Source organism: Cavia porcellus, unplaced genomic scaffold (assembly GCF_034190915.1).
Source record: "Cavia porcellus strain 051 isolate PalLab524CR breed Dunkin Hartley unplaced genomic scaffold, mCavPor4.1 scaffold_18, whole genome shotgun sequence".
Taxonomy (NCBI): Eukaryota; Metazoa; Chordata; class Mammalia; order Rodentia; family Caviidae; genus Cavia; species Cavia porcellus.
In genome coordinates, this window is record NW_026947501.1 from 23,462,620 (window position 1) to 23,477,100 (window position 14,481).

A 14,481-nucleotide genomic window follows, 5' to 3' on the forward strand; every position below is an offset into this window, starting at 1 on the left:
GACAAATTTTAATACATTATTTTTTAAAACTATAAACTGAGCACAAATGGAAAATTATGACCTTAAAATAAAAGTATCAATATGATTATATTGTTTTCTGTCAAAAATATATGACTTTTTAAATTTTTAAAAACTTCACAAATTAGAAATTAAAAGATATTTTTAATATAAGAGTATCTAAACTATTTTACTTTTTAAATACTAATGACATTCTTATTAAAGACTAGAATAAGGTAAAAACATCTGACCTTGCTTTCATTACTAACAAAAATTTGTCCATCTTAATCTATGCAGTATAAAATAGTAATGAGATAAATATTAGAAATCTTTAAACTATACCAACAAAAAACAGTAAAATTCAGATACAAAATAAATATGTTAAGACTAGGACACTAGAAAAAATTTTTTAAAAGTTTAACTTCACAATAGCAACAATAGAAGTCTAGGAATAAATTTTTTTAAAGCAAACTAGATCTAATAATGAAAAATCCAGTTTTTTCCTTTAATGTCCTATTTATGAGTGAGAAAATAACAATATAAAAAGTCCACTTGTGTCAACTTAATCCATGATACTCTATTCTGAATTATTAGGTAGAAGAATGATCAGATGAGTAATATAGATAAGAATGAAAATGAAAAAGAATAAAGATATTCTTATAATACCAATATTAAAACATATGGTCAGAATGTATTAATTGAAACTCTACTGCTATGTATATACATAGATATTTCAGAGAACTAGAACCAAGATTCCAAAAATAAATGCGATCACTAATGAGAATTTACTGTACAACAAAGTTGTATTAAATCGTTGGAAGATGGTAGTTGGTATTGGCTAACCCTTAGAAAAAGGTGAAATAAATTTGAATTTACATCTCTTACCTTATACCAAATTTTTTCAGATGTTAATGTTTAACATTTAGCAAGTGCTTTTACATGTCAGTGTTCAAAGTTATTGATAATCTCAATTAATCTTAATAACAATCTCCTGAGATAGAATTAGTTATTAAACCTTATTTTAGAAGAAATTTACAACAAGGAATTAGAGAGGTTAATTAGTGCAAGTAACACAAGTTGTGGATCCTGGTAGTTTGGCTCTTAGAGTTCATGAACATAAAAAAGTATAAACATATAAACATAAAAAAGTGAAATTGTAAAATAATGATAAAAAAACAGAAAAATGAAGGCCTTTCAAAAGCATTTAAAAATAGACTATAAATTGATAGAGATGGCCACCCCCACAAAAATGTTTAGCTCTCCTGCACATCCAAAAATACCACAAAACAATACTCTGGTTTCTCTTCAGATCGTATAAATCTTTCGCCTTTTTTCAAAAATACCACAAACCAAGTTAAAAGACTACACTAAAAGAAAAAATAGCTTACATAAGCAAGATTTCATCATGACTGTATAAAGAGCTCTTTCTTAAAATCAGTTAGAAAAGATCAAACACTCAGTAGACAGGTGGACAAAGTGTGTGATTAGGGAAATCAGGAATGGGGACGCTCAGAGGGTTAACGTGCATGTGAGTAAATACTAGTTTGCCTCAGGTACTAAAACAACCAACACGGAGATGATGCTCTGGCTCCTTCTGACACGTAAATTGGCAGAACGTTCATTACAAACTATAATTGAAACTGTAGGGAAATAAAAATTGTCATAAAATAGTACTGAGACTACAAATAAGATCGCTTTTTATAGAAAGTAAAAGATATTTTATAAAATATCACTTTGTCCAGAAGAAATTTTGACAGTGTATTGTCGAAAGTTTAAAATGTGTGTAAACTTTGACCCAATTCTGCGTTAACTAATTTGTCTTAAAATCACTGGTGAGTATAAGGAATACTTATGTGAGTGGTTTCGTCATAGCATTGTTTATAATAGAGACCAACGCCTTCAGCCCCGTAACGCAGTTTACTGAGTGCATTGGTGCCTCTGTGTCCTAACTGTGGATTATAGAGTTAACTAAGGTGTTGTCCCCAGTCTGTGCCACTGTGCCACACCCACAAAAGTGTGAATTCTCAATGCTGTTGCTTAAAATTCTTCTCCCTTTTCTTCCTCCTTCTTTTGTGTGTATTACAAATTTTGATCAAATACAGATTTTTGTAATCAGGTAAATAGGATTTATTGTTAAATAAGCCCTACCTCAGCAATCATTCTTGACAAATCTTATGTTTGCATGTGCCCCACTAAAGATATACCACTTTTATTCCTGCCCGTTTCTTTGTTTTTCTGGTTTCCTCGTGTTACCGACTATTTCCTCCTTTGTCTTGGCATCAGCGACATGATTACGGAGGGTGTGCCAGCGTGTGTGTCAGCAGAATGAATCTAGTAACCGAGAGAATTGACCTTGGATCCTTTTCCAGAAACAGCACGTAAAAGGCAGGCTATAGTATGAGAGTTAGAGATGGGCCAAGTTGGAGAGGAGCAAAGGGCTGGGGAGGATCCAGCCTCGCCACCCCCAGCTCACCTTCTCCTGGCCCTGGGCTCCAGCTTTGGGGCAGGCGGGGAAGCGAGCCAGGCAGGTGGAGGTGGTTTGGGGTGTTTTGTTTTGTTTTGTTTTGTTTGTCTCTGTCATAGACCTGCGCCTATGACATGAAGGCTGTCTTGGGAAATTTCAGAGTACATTGGCTTCGTTTCAAATGATGGACCTGTGTGGAAATGTAGAATTCAAAGAAAAAAAAAGGAAACGGGCATGGGAGAGAAATGTGAGAGGAGAAAGAGGCAGCAGTTTGTGCGAGGATGTTGGACATTATCTTGTGGAAGTCAGGAGGCATTAAGTGTTTAAACATAAGATAACTTTGTGTGTGTACATTTCACATATATATTTATGTATACTTTTCTACTTACATATACATATATATGTATGTGCATGTGTATATACTGTCGGTGTCGCTCCCGGCCGGCAGGAAGAACACGCAACAATATCTGGCGGTGGTCAGGCTTTTCTTTATTCTCTCCTTATACAGTCTGCCCCGAAGCCTCTACCGGTCCGCTCTCCGCGGCTCCTTCCGTGCTTCTTTCTCTACAGTCTGTCCCGAAGCCTCTACCGGTCTGCTCTCCGCGGCTCCTTCCGTGCTTCTTCTCTACAGTCTGTCCCGAAGCCTCTACCGGTCCGCTCTCCGCGGCTCCTTCCGTGCTTCTTCTCTCGTGGCGGGAGAGGCACTCACTTTTATAGGGTTACAGTGGCCAATCAGTTCAAAGCGCGCGATGCGGGCTGATTGGCTAACATCAGTTGTTGCTAGGCAGACTATCTTACAGAGCAGGTTGTTTACCAAGCAGGAAGCAGGAGATAAGCGCCATCTTAGCACACTCGATGGGAGGGGTAATCTAGCTCAGGCTTTGCTCTTTCTTACAGGCCTCACGTCCGCCAAGTAAGGCGACCGGGCTCGGCCGCGGCTCCCAACAATATACATTTTAATTTATGTATGTAATATGTATTTTATATGGAAACCAAAATATTAATGTAAAGGCCAAGGCTGGGGACAGGAAGATGAGTGACAATAAGAGTGAATGCAAATTAAAGATCTTTAAGAAGTAGAATCTCTTTCAGAAGCAGAATCAGAACTGTCTCTGCTTCTCCCTGGCTGCGGCAGACACGGCTTTTCTCAGTTTCCACCTGCTCCCTCTATTCCAAGAGGCATGTCTAACTGACTGACTGCTTATCACTCGGTGGCTGTTCTAAATCCCCAGGATGGAGAATCTCACTGGCCTCCATCAGATCAGGTATCTGTTCCTCAACTGTGGCCAAGGTCAGCGTCACAGATGACAGATGTGGTTGCTGGTGTCCATGAGATCATTTGACCACTGTCTGTCTCCACCCCTAGACCATGCTCTTCATAAGGGCATTGACCTGGAGCCTTGCTCATCGCTGTCCGCAGCTCCTTCTGAAGTGTGCAGGACACAGCTGGCCCTCAAACATTGTTTGTCAAAAGGACAACTCAAGCACAGTGAGTTAAGTCACACATGGGAGAGAAGGACTTACAGTCATCCAGGCCAGCCCTGCACCGCTCCATTGGTCATATGGCTATTTGCTTCATTAGAGCACCCATTGCAGTAGATTACATCAGTTGCCTTCAATATTCAAATGAGGTTTTTGTGGTCTTGCCCAGAAACCATCTCTCCTTTTCAAGAGTGATTTAAATTAGGAACACGCTCCTCATTCTGAACAAACTTTAGAAACCTCACCCGTTTGTAATTTGAGAAATACCTACCACCTTCCAAAAGAAAATCAATGGAAGAACTGGGCCAGAGAATGAAGTTATTTGTCAGAGAAAACCTGGCATGTATATTATACTTTTTTCCATCTGATTATTTTAGTATTCTTCCTGTGAAATCCAATTTCCTTAAGTGACTTCTGTTTATAGGAAACTATTTGGTTTAATCTGTGGGATCTATGGCATATTTGTAACCATCTCTGAAGGCCAGCTCCCTCTCCACTGAGCGTGCATGATACTCCAACAGATGTTTCCTAACACTCAGCACACATTAGCTCACCATTGGCAAGTCCTTTGCACACAATCAGCCCACATCTTCTGCACACAGCTCCCCTGTCAGCCCACAAACCCAAATTCAGAACTCTTAGGCCAGCTTAAGCCCTCACAATGGTAATATAAAAGCAAAAGGTGAATTTATTAATATCTCAGAAATCTAATGAAGAACTGGAAAATACAAAAGCAGTATGAAGATTTAGCCAAACTAAGTAATATAAAAAGATATACAAACCGGCTGCTGCCCCAAAAGAATTCAGATTGAAGTGTTCATATAAAGGGTTCCCAAGCTACCAAGGAATCGTAAAGTAAAACACCCCTCGACACCATCTAATGTAACAACTTGATTTTACAGGGGAAAGGTGAGGCCCACAGTGAAAGTAACTTGCCCCAGGCTTCACAGTGAGCCCAGGACAGAGAGAACTCCACCCACTGGCCCAGACCAAAGGCAGCCCAGTGACCCCGTACTGCCAGTTACACACCTCTGTCCTCACTGGACAATCAGTGTCTGCAGTCAAAGTCAGCTCAACTAGATCTTCCACCCCAACTATGTCATGATAGTTTCAGACAGTGTTATCTCCAATTTAGGCAAAAGATTTTGTAGAGGGACAGTTTCCTTTGATAAATCAGTCAAAAAGTAATCAAAGATATATGTTCAAGGAAAACATGTTAACATTTAAAATACAGCAACCAAAGAGAGCACTTAGGATGCTTGCCATCCCTCCTCCAAGATCCTAGAAATGTCCAAAGAGGCCAGGAGAAAGTAACATAAGAATACATAAAGCTCATAGCCATATGTATAGACCCTTGAACTTATGAGAGCCTAAATTTACAGGAAAAATTCTTGCTGCTCCTCAGAGACTTGCAAGTATATGAGCATCATCTGTCAAGGGCTGATTCAAACCTGCACCTTGAGATCTTTGCAGCAGCTCTAGGTTCAGGAGGAAGGACCCGAATCCTCCTCCAAGGGGCTCCCCAACCAGCTGCAGAGCAGCTCTGATGCTGAGAAACATCAGAAGAAGAGTACCAAGTGCTACATTCTATTCTCCACTTAGCAAGTGTTTGTGGAGGGCTTAGCACGAGCCAGGCTGCAAGTCCTGCAATAAAAGAGTAAGAAATTAAGTGAAAAGTATAAGCAAGGACCACATCACAAGGGCTGCCTGTGGCATGGGAGGTACAATATTTGCACTTTATGTTAAAGGTAGGAGGGAGCCCATGAAGAGCTTTGAGCCGGAGAGTGAATTGGGTAGATTTACATTCTGGAAAAACTCCTGAACAGCTGTGTCAACAGCTGCTAGATTGGGACCAAGTGCTACACTGGATGGCACTACCTACAATCCTTCAAGAAATTATTTACATTGCTTGTTGATACTCAGGATAATACAGTAAAAAGAAGATGAGTTTTTTAGTCAAGCAGAGTTAGGTTTCAATCCCATTCTCATTTAATCTCATTTCTCAATGATGGTTAAGTCTCTCTGGCAAGTTATTTAAATAAGTCTGAAGTCTTTGTTTCCTTTCTGCACAATGAAGGTAATGATACTTAGCCCATACACTGTGATAATAAGGAAAATGATGTGCCTGGATATTTCAGATAATTTTTCTATTAGATATTGTTGCCTCTTTATCTTTGAATTTTACTAGGGTATTTTGTGACAACAATTTGACCATAATTGGCATTTGTAGTTTGTTAATACGGAAGGCAAGGTAAACTGAGGTCAAAGCTAAATCTGGGATCTGAATCAAACTACCCAAAAACAATAGTGTGGACAATTAAACTTGATTACAAAGACCAATGTTATGGAGTGAGAGCTCCCATTGTCCTAGCAACCTTTTAACCAAACACTGGTGTAGATTTACTGGCATATTTGACAGAGAGCACATCTGGGCTTTCTATTATCCTCTGCAAGCAAAAAATGATGTCGTGTAAACTGATCTTCAGGCCAATTATATGGTCTAAGTGTTATAGTGTTTGTGTTGGCGCGGCTGGCTCCAGGTTTTAAGAACTTAATTTTAGCCACACCCCTCCTATGAAGACTGTGTCTTACTGTAAACTGCCCCAGGGTTGCATTTTTGCTGAGTCTGCACCATTTTTTTCAGGACGATAAGTACTTGTGAATGTATCACTGATTAATTGCATGTGCAAAGCACTATGGGAGGTCCTGTAAGAAATAAATTGCAGGAGTTCTGTAGCAACAGGAGGAAAGAAAGCGAGGCACAGGAAAGCGGGCTCTAAGGTGATACGTCAGTCACATGCCACGCTACCTTTTTTTGTAATCTTAATTACAGATTTCATTACAGAGGCCAGATATGGAGTGTAGTCTGCATTCCACTCAGACAGCAATAAACCAGAGGTCAGAGCACCTGACACTACCTCTAGCTGGCAGTCTACTGTAGAAAAGATCATTAGTGTGTCTGAGCACCTGTTTCCCTGTCTAGAGAGACAACATTAGACTCAGACATGTTTACCAAACATCATGAGCCAGACACTGGTCCAGACCCATCACCAACATGATTAAGGGAATTTTCATAGTGCCTGTAAGTGGAAGGTGGCATGATGACCCCACTGTCACACTGTAGGCTTCCCTCCGAGGAAGAGAGACAGACGCTCTGAACATGCCCCTTTCTGCCCCTCTAGCTGTTCATGGGAGCTCTAGGCTGCTGCCCTCCACTGGGTGGACCTGGGTGGCGGTCTGTGATAGACCACAGATCTGAGGGTACAGACCTGGGGTGTTTCTGCAGGAAAGTGTTTCCTAGCCGTTCCCCTACTCCCCAGTCCCCCACTGCCTTGTCATCTGATCTTCAACTGATAGATATGACGTCATCGTCCATTCTGCGGGTCCTTTCAGACCTTTGGGGGAATTCTACTGTGGGTTATGAATAGAAATATTGTCAGAAGAAGGCTGGAGCTCCTGGTCCTGACTGTGGCCACAACACCCTGTGGCACAGACAGCAGAATCTCAGCTGCATGGAACGAGTTTATGGGTTTCTGGACTAATTAGCCTCCTGTCTTAGTCAGCCGAGTGCCCAGCTGTAAAGGAAATCTGAAGTCAAATAGGGTCCTTCGCCCCTGCACCGGCAGGTCTCTGCCCAAGTTCAGAATTCCCCTTCTTCTTTAAAGACAACAAATCTCTTGAGCCTCCTGGTTCGAGTCAGATGTCTAAAAATGAAGGGCAAAATAGGCTGTACAGTAGATCCCAACTCTAAGCTGTCATTACAGGAATTTATCACAGATGGCAACCAGCAGGCTAGAACATCTTGAAGGAAAAAGGTTTCTTCAGCATCATAAGTAAACTGGGACCAAGGCTTAGATTTACAAAGCCATAAAAGAAAGCTGCTTGGATGAATGGGCATTTTCAAGTAGTGGGTTACAAAATCTACATAAACTCTGAAAGCTGGCCCCTGTGCTAGAAATTTTGAGAGACAGAGAGATCATGATAACTTATTTCTGTTGCTAGAGAACTCCCCATCGGAACATGACAAGGTTAGGTCCAGGTTGAAATGCAGACTCGGATGCTGGGGTGCTGAGTTCGATACCAGGCCCCATCTTTCCTAAACTAAGGTTTGTGCAGTCCAGTCACAAACATGCTCCCTGAGCAATGCAGTCTTGTAAAAGGATTTTTAGGTCATTGTTCTGGCTGCCTAAGTCCCTACTTTTTCCCAAGCAGCTTCAAACAACTCCATTTTAACCCAGAGTGTCCTGACCAATGGAAGCAGCCTAGGAGGCTTTGGGTTGTGGGACAGCATAATACAAGACAAGACCACTGCCTTCCAGAAATTTCTCAGCTGGCCAGGGAGGCAAGGCATTTACAGATAAAACAACTGAGTGCACAAACTACAGTGCACGGAAGTGCAGGTGGTCCCTGGAGAACTCAGGGATCTAAGGGTAAGTCGAGGCCAGAGTGATCAAGAGAAGATCAGTGTAGGACACGGAACTTGGCACATGTCTTGAGGGATCAGTGGGGAGGTGTGATGGCTCCATCATCCCCCACCACTGAGCCAAGTCTCAAATCACACAGCCACATTTCCCTTTTGTCCTAGAGACAGTTATTTCTTAGATTCCACAGGTTTCCCCTACAAGCCGTTCCCAAAAGACTGAAAAAGGAAAACCAGCCTCTCTGGACAGTTCCCACTCAGGTTAGACCCCGCGGGGATGGACACCCAGCCTCAGGTCACCGCCAGGAGCAGCCTCACACCCCAGTCCCAGGCCCCTGGCTGGGGAATCTGCAGACAACCAAGACACACAAGAGACAGCAGTAAGATGCCCCAGAGGCCTGGGAAACTGAGGGAGACCAGAAGTCCACAGGGTGGCCACACCCTACCCTGCTTTGGAGAGAAGGTCTCCTGGGAAGGCTAGAAGAAGAGTATGGAGACGGCCCGTCCCTCACAGAAGGAGTGTTGGGTAGAAGACTTTGAGTGGCTGGGGGAGGAGGGAGGGAGGAGGCGGAAAGACAGGACTGCAGAGCGGCTTCAAACCCGGACTTTCAGGAATCTGCCGCCCGGGTTCCAGGGTCTCTCCACACTGTCCAGTTCAGGCTACATGGAGAGGGAGAAAAGCTGAACTCAGGATACATACTTGAGGGCAACAAAATGCCCTCAAACTGGGTTTCTTAAGAACATAAAAGGACCTGGACAGGTGCAGAGCATCTGTGACTCCCGAGCCCAGACCAAGGGCAGGATAAACTGATACAGAACCTGCACCCCAAGGAGAAAGTTAGATAGACTGATAGACTCGTGTCTTCTCACCTCGGCGGGGAGAGCTGCCTCCCTGATTCCCTGCTGGCACCTGGGGGTAAGGACATCAGAGGAGCATGTTGGAGACAGATGCACGAAAGCCCCTGAAGAGCATACTTTCTGTGAAAATTCAGGTTGCAAACTGCTTCATCATCCTGGCTGTATAAGATAGCAGTTCACAGCACCAACCTTCTCCTGCTGCCAGGAGTGTGGTTAAAACAAGTCACTTTTATTTCTAAGCATTGAGAACCCCACCTCAGAAACCAATGTACTATAGCAGGACAGATAGGTGTTCTGGGGGAGGGGGGTTGTGTGGCCTTGCAGAATGGACTTTGCTCAGCCTCAACTTCCTCATCTATGAAATGGGGACGCTTGGTCACCAAACCTACATGGCATGGCTGTTAGGACTAAATGTGATTACCTCTGGACACAGCTTGACCCTGCATGTCCAATTAAGGTCTTCTCCACCCTAAAGGAATTAAAGACTCTAGGAAAAAATGAACATTACTAAGTAATTTTGCAACACAGCCCTGGCAAAGGAAACAAAGCCAGTCTGGTGCCACGTTCTGCTACGTATCATCAGTGGAACGTCTGTCTTCTACTGTTCCTTCAACCCAGGCGCCACACTCCCCACCCACCCTGTCATAAGGCCATCAACTCAACATGTTCTTGTTTTTTTCTAGGGGCGCTGTATCAACTTCACCAGAGTCAAGAACACCCAGCCGGCCAAGTATCCGCTCAACAACGCCTACCACACCACCTCGCCACCCCCTGCCCCTATCTACACGCCCCCACCCCCTGCCCCCCACTGTCCTCCCCCACCCCCCAGCGCCCCCACCCCGCCTTTCCCATGCCCCCCTTCCAACCTTCCCCCTCCTCCTCAGGCTCCACCCCCCAACAGGGCACCTCCCCCGTCCCGGCCTCCTCCCAGGCCTTCTGTCTAGAGCCCAAAGTTGTGCTCTGGGCCATCTCAGAAACTGCGGAGGACACTCCTTGTGCTGTAAGAACAAGTCTGTCCAGCTAGAGGGGATGAGTGATGATTAAGCCCACTGACATTCACATACTTTAAAAATTGGTTGGCAACACCAGTATACTGACACTGTGATCAGCAGAAAGAAACAGAAATTCTTTAATTGCCTGAAAACAAATGATGAAACAACTACAGTCACGTTTATAGCCAGCCGGCCATCGCCTCTAGATGGTTCCAGAGATGATGAAATTGCCAAAATACTCTCGACAGGATTCTGTCTCACGGAGACAAGTAGGAAAACCTTTTCTCTGAGAGTGAAATGCAGTCGGGTGAGAAGTGACACTGCTCGGTTTCTAAATGCTGCCTTCCCTCCACCTCACCTCATGAACTGACCCTGGACCCTTGACCCCGAAACCAAGGATTCCTCCCCACTGTGTTCCCCTCAGGAAGGGAGAAACCTTTGCCTACAACTTGGGAAAAGCTTGGAAACCCCAGGGTGTCAAGAAACTCAACTCAGACAGGTATCCAAAGGACGTTCCTCCAGGATTTGCAGGTGTATATAAGTATATGCCTCTTTTTCCTCTCAAATCCTTCCAGTTTCCAAGTGAGGAAGGGAGCGGGTGTTTACTGATGGGTAAGGTACGTTGCCAAGTTGATGTGTAAGTGAAATCAGTCGTGTGCTTTGACAGGGAAGTGTTTAGGGGAGCATCAGACAGTTTCTCAAACCCACCGGCCATCAGCAGCTAGAGGAGGTGGCTTTGGCCAGACACAGTTCCCTAAGTCCACAGAAAGTGGCACTATCCAAGAGCAATGCTGTTAATGATTCATGCTAAAAATCAAGATTTGGCTTCGATTTAAGTCACTTGAAACGAAAAAGTGATTGGTCCTGTTTTCTAGAGACAAATATGAATTGTCCTTCCCCAAACAGTGTTAGTAACACCTATCACATGATATCACTGATTTTTTTCTGCCTTTCTTGGTAAAGGTGTATACCAGAGACATCCAGGTAGAACTGAGAGACAGTGGTCCTGACATAAAGAGAAAACTATATTCAGGTTTTTCAACATACTTACAAATAATACTGGCTGGTAAACATGGGGAAATACACAAAATGTGTGACATAAAAATGCTCTGCCTGAAATCCCAACCATGCCTAGGACCCATCCCATTCTTCCAAGTCATTCTGCATCTATTTAACTGGAAATCCCAGGAATAACTCATCAAGCCATTGGGTTTTATCACTCAAGGATATAAACAGAGATCACTGTCAAAGGCTTCCTATACCAGCCTATTCAAAATGATCTCCTCCTTCAGTTTTTCACAGGCCCAAAACTGCCTATCATAAATCCTTCAAATTCTTAAATCTTCTCTGAAACAAAGCGGAATATAAAATAGATACAAGTTTGCTGCTTTGAACGCTGATCACCAAAGGTCCCTCAAGAATCCGTCAAGCCAGGCTCACTCTCTCAACTGGCTTGGAACAGAGACGTTAGGGTATGTGGCATGAATTCCATAACACAAATTCCTATGCCCATGCAGACATTGCTAATCAACTCTAGCACAATATCTCAATTGCTCAATGAGATATTTAGATCACAGATCTAAAAACCAGTCACTCATCAGTCAGAACTGAGAGATGAACCCTAGAAAGCTAAAATAAATAGGGATTGTGTGGGGGGATGGAGAAGTCCACCAGCATAAAAGGTACAATCAGGGGAGACTAAATGTAGGAAAGTGCCCTACTGGTTGACCAGAGGCACAGAATCTGCAAGACCAACACCAGACTGACACTTCTCCAAGTGCACCTCAGGCCCTCCTCTTCTCACACAGCTGCCACTGCCTAAAAACCTCCCAGCCTTCTCATGGAGCTAAAATCAGAGATGATTTTCATGACTTACGAAAGCAGACTCCCTCGCCCTCACCCAACTCTGTTGCATTGTCTCTTTTTAGAACACTTAGGCTACTTCTTTAGAATAGTCCCTCCTGAAGCAGGGGCCAGAATGTCTCAGCCACCTACAGTGACATTGCTGGGCCCCAGAAAACCATTCCTTAGGAGAATGGGTTCCCCGGGTTCACATCACGGAGACACTGAGCCCACGGCGACTGTTTTGACTGCTGGCAGTACGAAACAGTCCACGCACACCACTGCCACGTGACTAGCGTGGCTACCAGGAAGTTGAAGCCATGATGCTGATATTGCTGTGCAAAAAGACCGCAGCATCAGGTGAGAAGGCACATTCAGGGTCTCAACAGCACATCGCTCAGATTCCCTGTGCAGTTTCCATGAGGTTGTGCGGCAGAATGTTTTGAGAAAATAGAGAACTGCAAGTATATGATGATTCTGAAAAAGATCCGCAGGGTTTGTCCTTAAAACCAACCCATCACATCATCTATACTCATTCAGAATTATAGGTAAGAAGGAGAAATCTCTATCTACTGTATGAACAAAGTAATACAGTGTGTTTTCACAGTGGGCTGTTACAGGCAAGAGAATTCTTTAACTGGTTTACAAAAATCCATCAGTTCTGTGTCATTCCCTGTAAAAGACAGAAGACATGATTGTGATCAGGAAACTGCACGAAATTATTTTTTTCAACCCCTGTGTTATTGTCCTTATGGAGTCTCTCTTTTTTATATAAAAGCCAAATTTTTGTTGTATATATTCGTATTCCGTGTGTTAGATGGAAGCATTTCCTATTCAGTGTGAATAAAAAGAACAGTTGTAGTAAATTATTATAAAGCCAGTGATATCTCATGGCAGTTATTCTATCAAGCTGTGCTTGTTGGTTTTCCCATAACTGTATTGCTTTTATAATTGTACAAATAGTTACTGGAAGGACGAGACCCTTGTTTGCACAGCATTAGTAAGAACCTTGCTAGGAACGTGGTCCCCTCTCCTGACAACCAGCTCACAATTTCTTGCCTGGAGCTTGGTACACACTTCTTTTACCAAGGTAAACAGAGCTGGTGGATAAATAAATTCATAGTCTTGACTATCTGGTCATAGGTAATCTCACTATAAATTTCATTAGAATGAGCAGATATAATCTTGAATTATATATAAATTAAATTATAAACATGACATCAGATGGGGGAATCTATCAAGGAACTAGAAAAAACACATCATTATGAGAAAATAAGCAACAGTTTCAGCCCAAAGCCAATTCAATTTTTTTTAAAAAGTAATGTTGTGTAAAATGGGTTGAATTAGTTTGCAAACTATATAAAAACATATGCAGTAAAAACCTGGTGTGCACATCAGGTGAGAATGAAGTGTTCTGCCTTTTCTAGTTATCTGAGCTCAGCTATATTATCATACTTGGATAACCAATTTAAAAGAATTAGAATATGATTTTTAAATGCACTTAACATTAAACTCTTCTTCTAACTCTTTTTCTGTTATAATTCAGTTATGAATCTTCAGCACCTCTGAGTCATTGCTATAAAAAATTCAGTTATCACTGTGCTGTGCTATAGGAGACTGGGCTGAACCTGTACAATGACAAACCCTGGAAGTTGCTTTTTAAAAAAATAATAATAAATTTCTAAAATCAACTCTTACTGGTTGTGTGTTTGTTATAAAAATGAAGTGTAGATTATTCAGGCACTTAAATCCAGGTCATAATAAAATAGCTGTCCTTCAGTACATGAAATTATATTTCTCTAATTGTTTTATTCCCTTCCCTGAACACGTTGTTGTCTTGATTATTGTCACTTCTTTGTGATCAAGGAAACTTCACAAAATTATTTTTTTAACCCTTGTGTTATTGTCCTTATGAAGTCTTTTTTATAAAAAAGCCAAATTTTTGTTGCATGTATTTGTATTCTGTGTGTCAGATGGAAGCATTTCCTATCAAAGTTCAAAATAGTCTTTATTGCCAGTAATTCTTTTCAAGCTTAAAAAGTGATCCTTGCTAGGTAAAATAAAACGTAAAGACAGAGAAACACCAGCAAAAACTGTACTTTGTTATTTAGGTGTAAGTTTGTCCTCCAAAATAAAAGGATGGCTTTGATTCTCCTTACAAAGCAGAGTCCAGAGGTATGCAGGTCCCCAAAAAGCAGAGCAGCATAGAGATAAGGCACACTCTTCTATGTGTGCCTTAAAATATTTTTTCTGCATTTCTGACACCAGTCACTTTATTCTCTTGGTGGTTTCAATTCAGTGACCCTATAAATTTTTGTAGGTAGAAAAGTGTCTCTTACTAGTTCCTGAACACTAGCAAGAAAATACTGGAGATTGAACCCACAGCCTTTGCACTGAGTTACAACCCTTGCCTCTCTTTTTTTTTT

The 14,481-nt window shown here is 42.2% G+C and overlaps 1 protein-coding gene across 1 annotated transcript in view; it reads left to right on the plus strand.

The window, feature by feature from the left end:
- Antxr1 (ANTXR cell adhesion molecule 1) overlaps positions 1-13,746 on the plus strand; it is a 201,495-nt gene extending 187,749 nt beyond the window's left edge. The window contains exon 18 of the mRNA XM_003469037.5: positions 9,905-13,746. Within this exon, the coding sequence (XP_003469085.1) occupies positions 9,905-10,165 (261 nt within the window). The 3' untranslated portion in view covers positions 10,166-13,746. The remainder of the gene's footprint in view (positions 1-9,904) is intronic.
- The last annotated feature ends 735 nt before the right edge of the window (positions 13,747-14,481 follow it).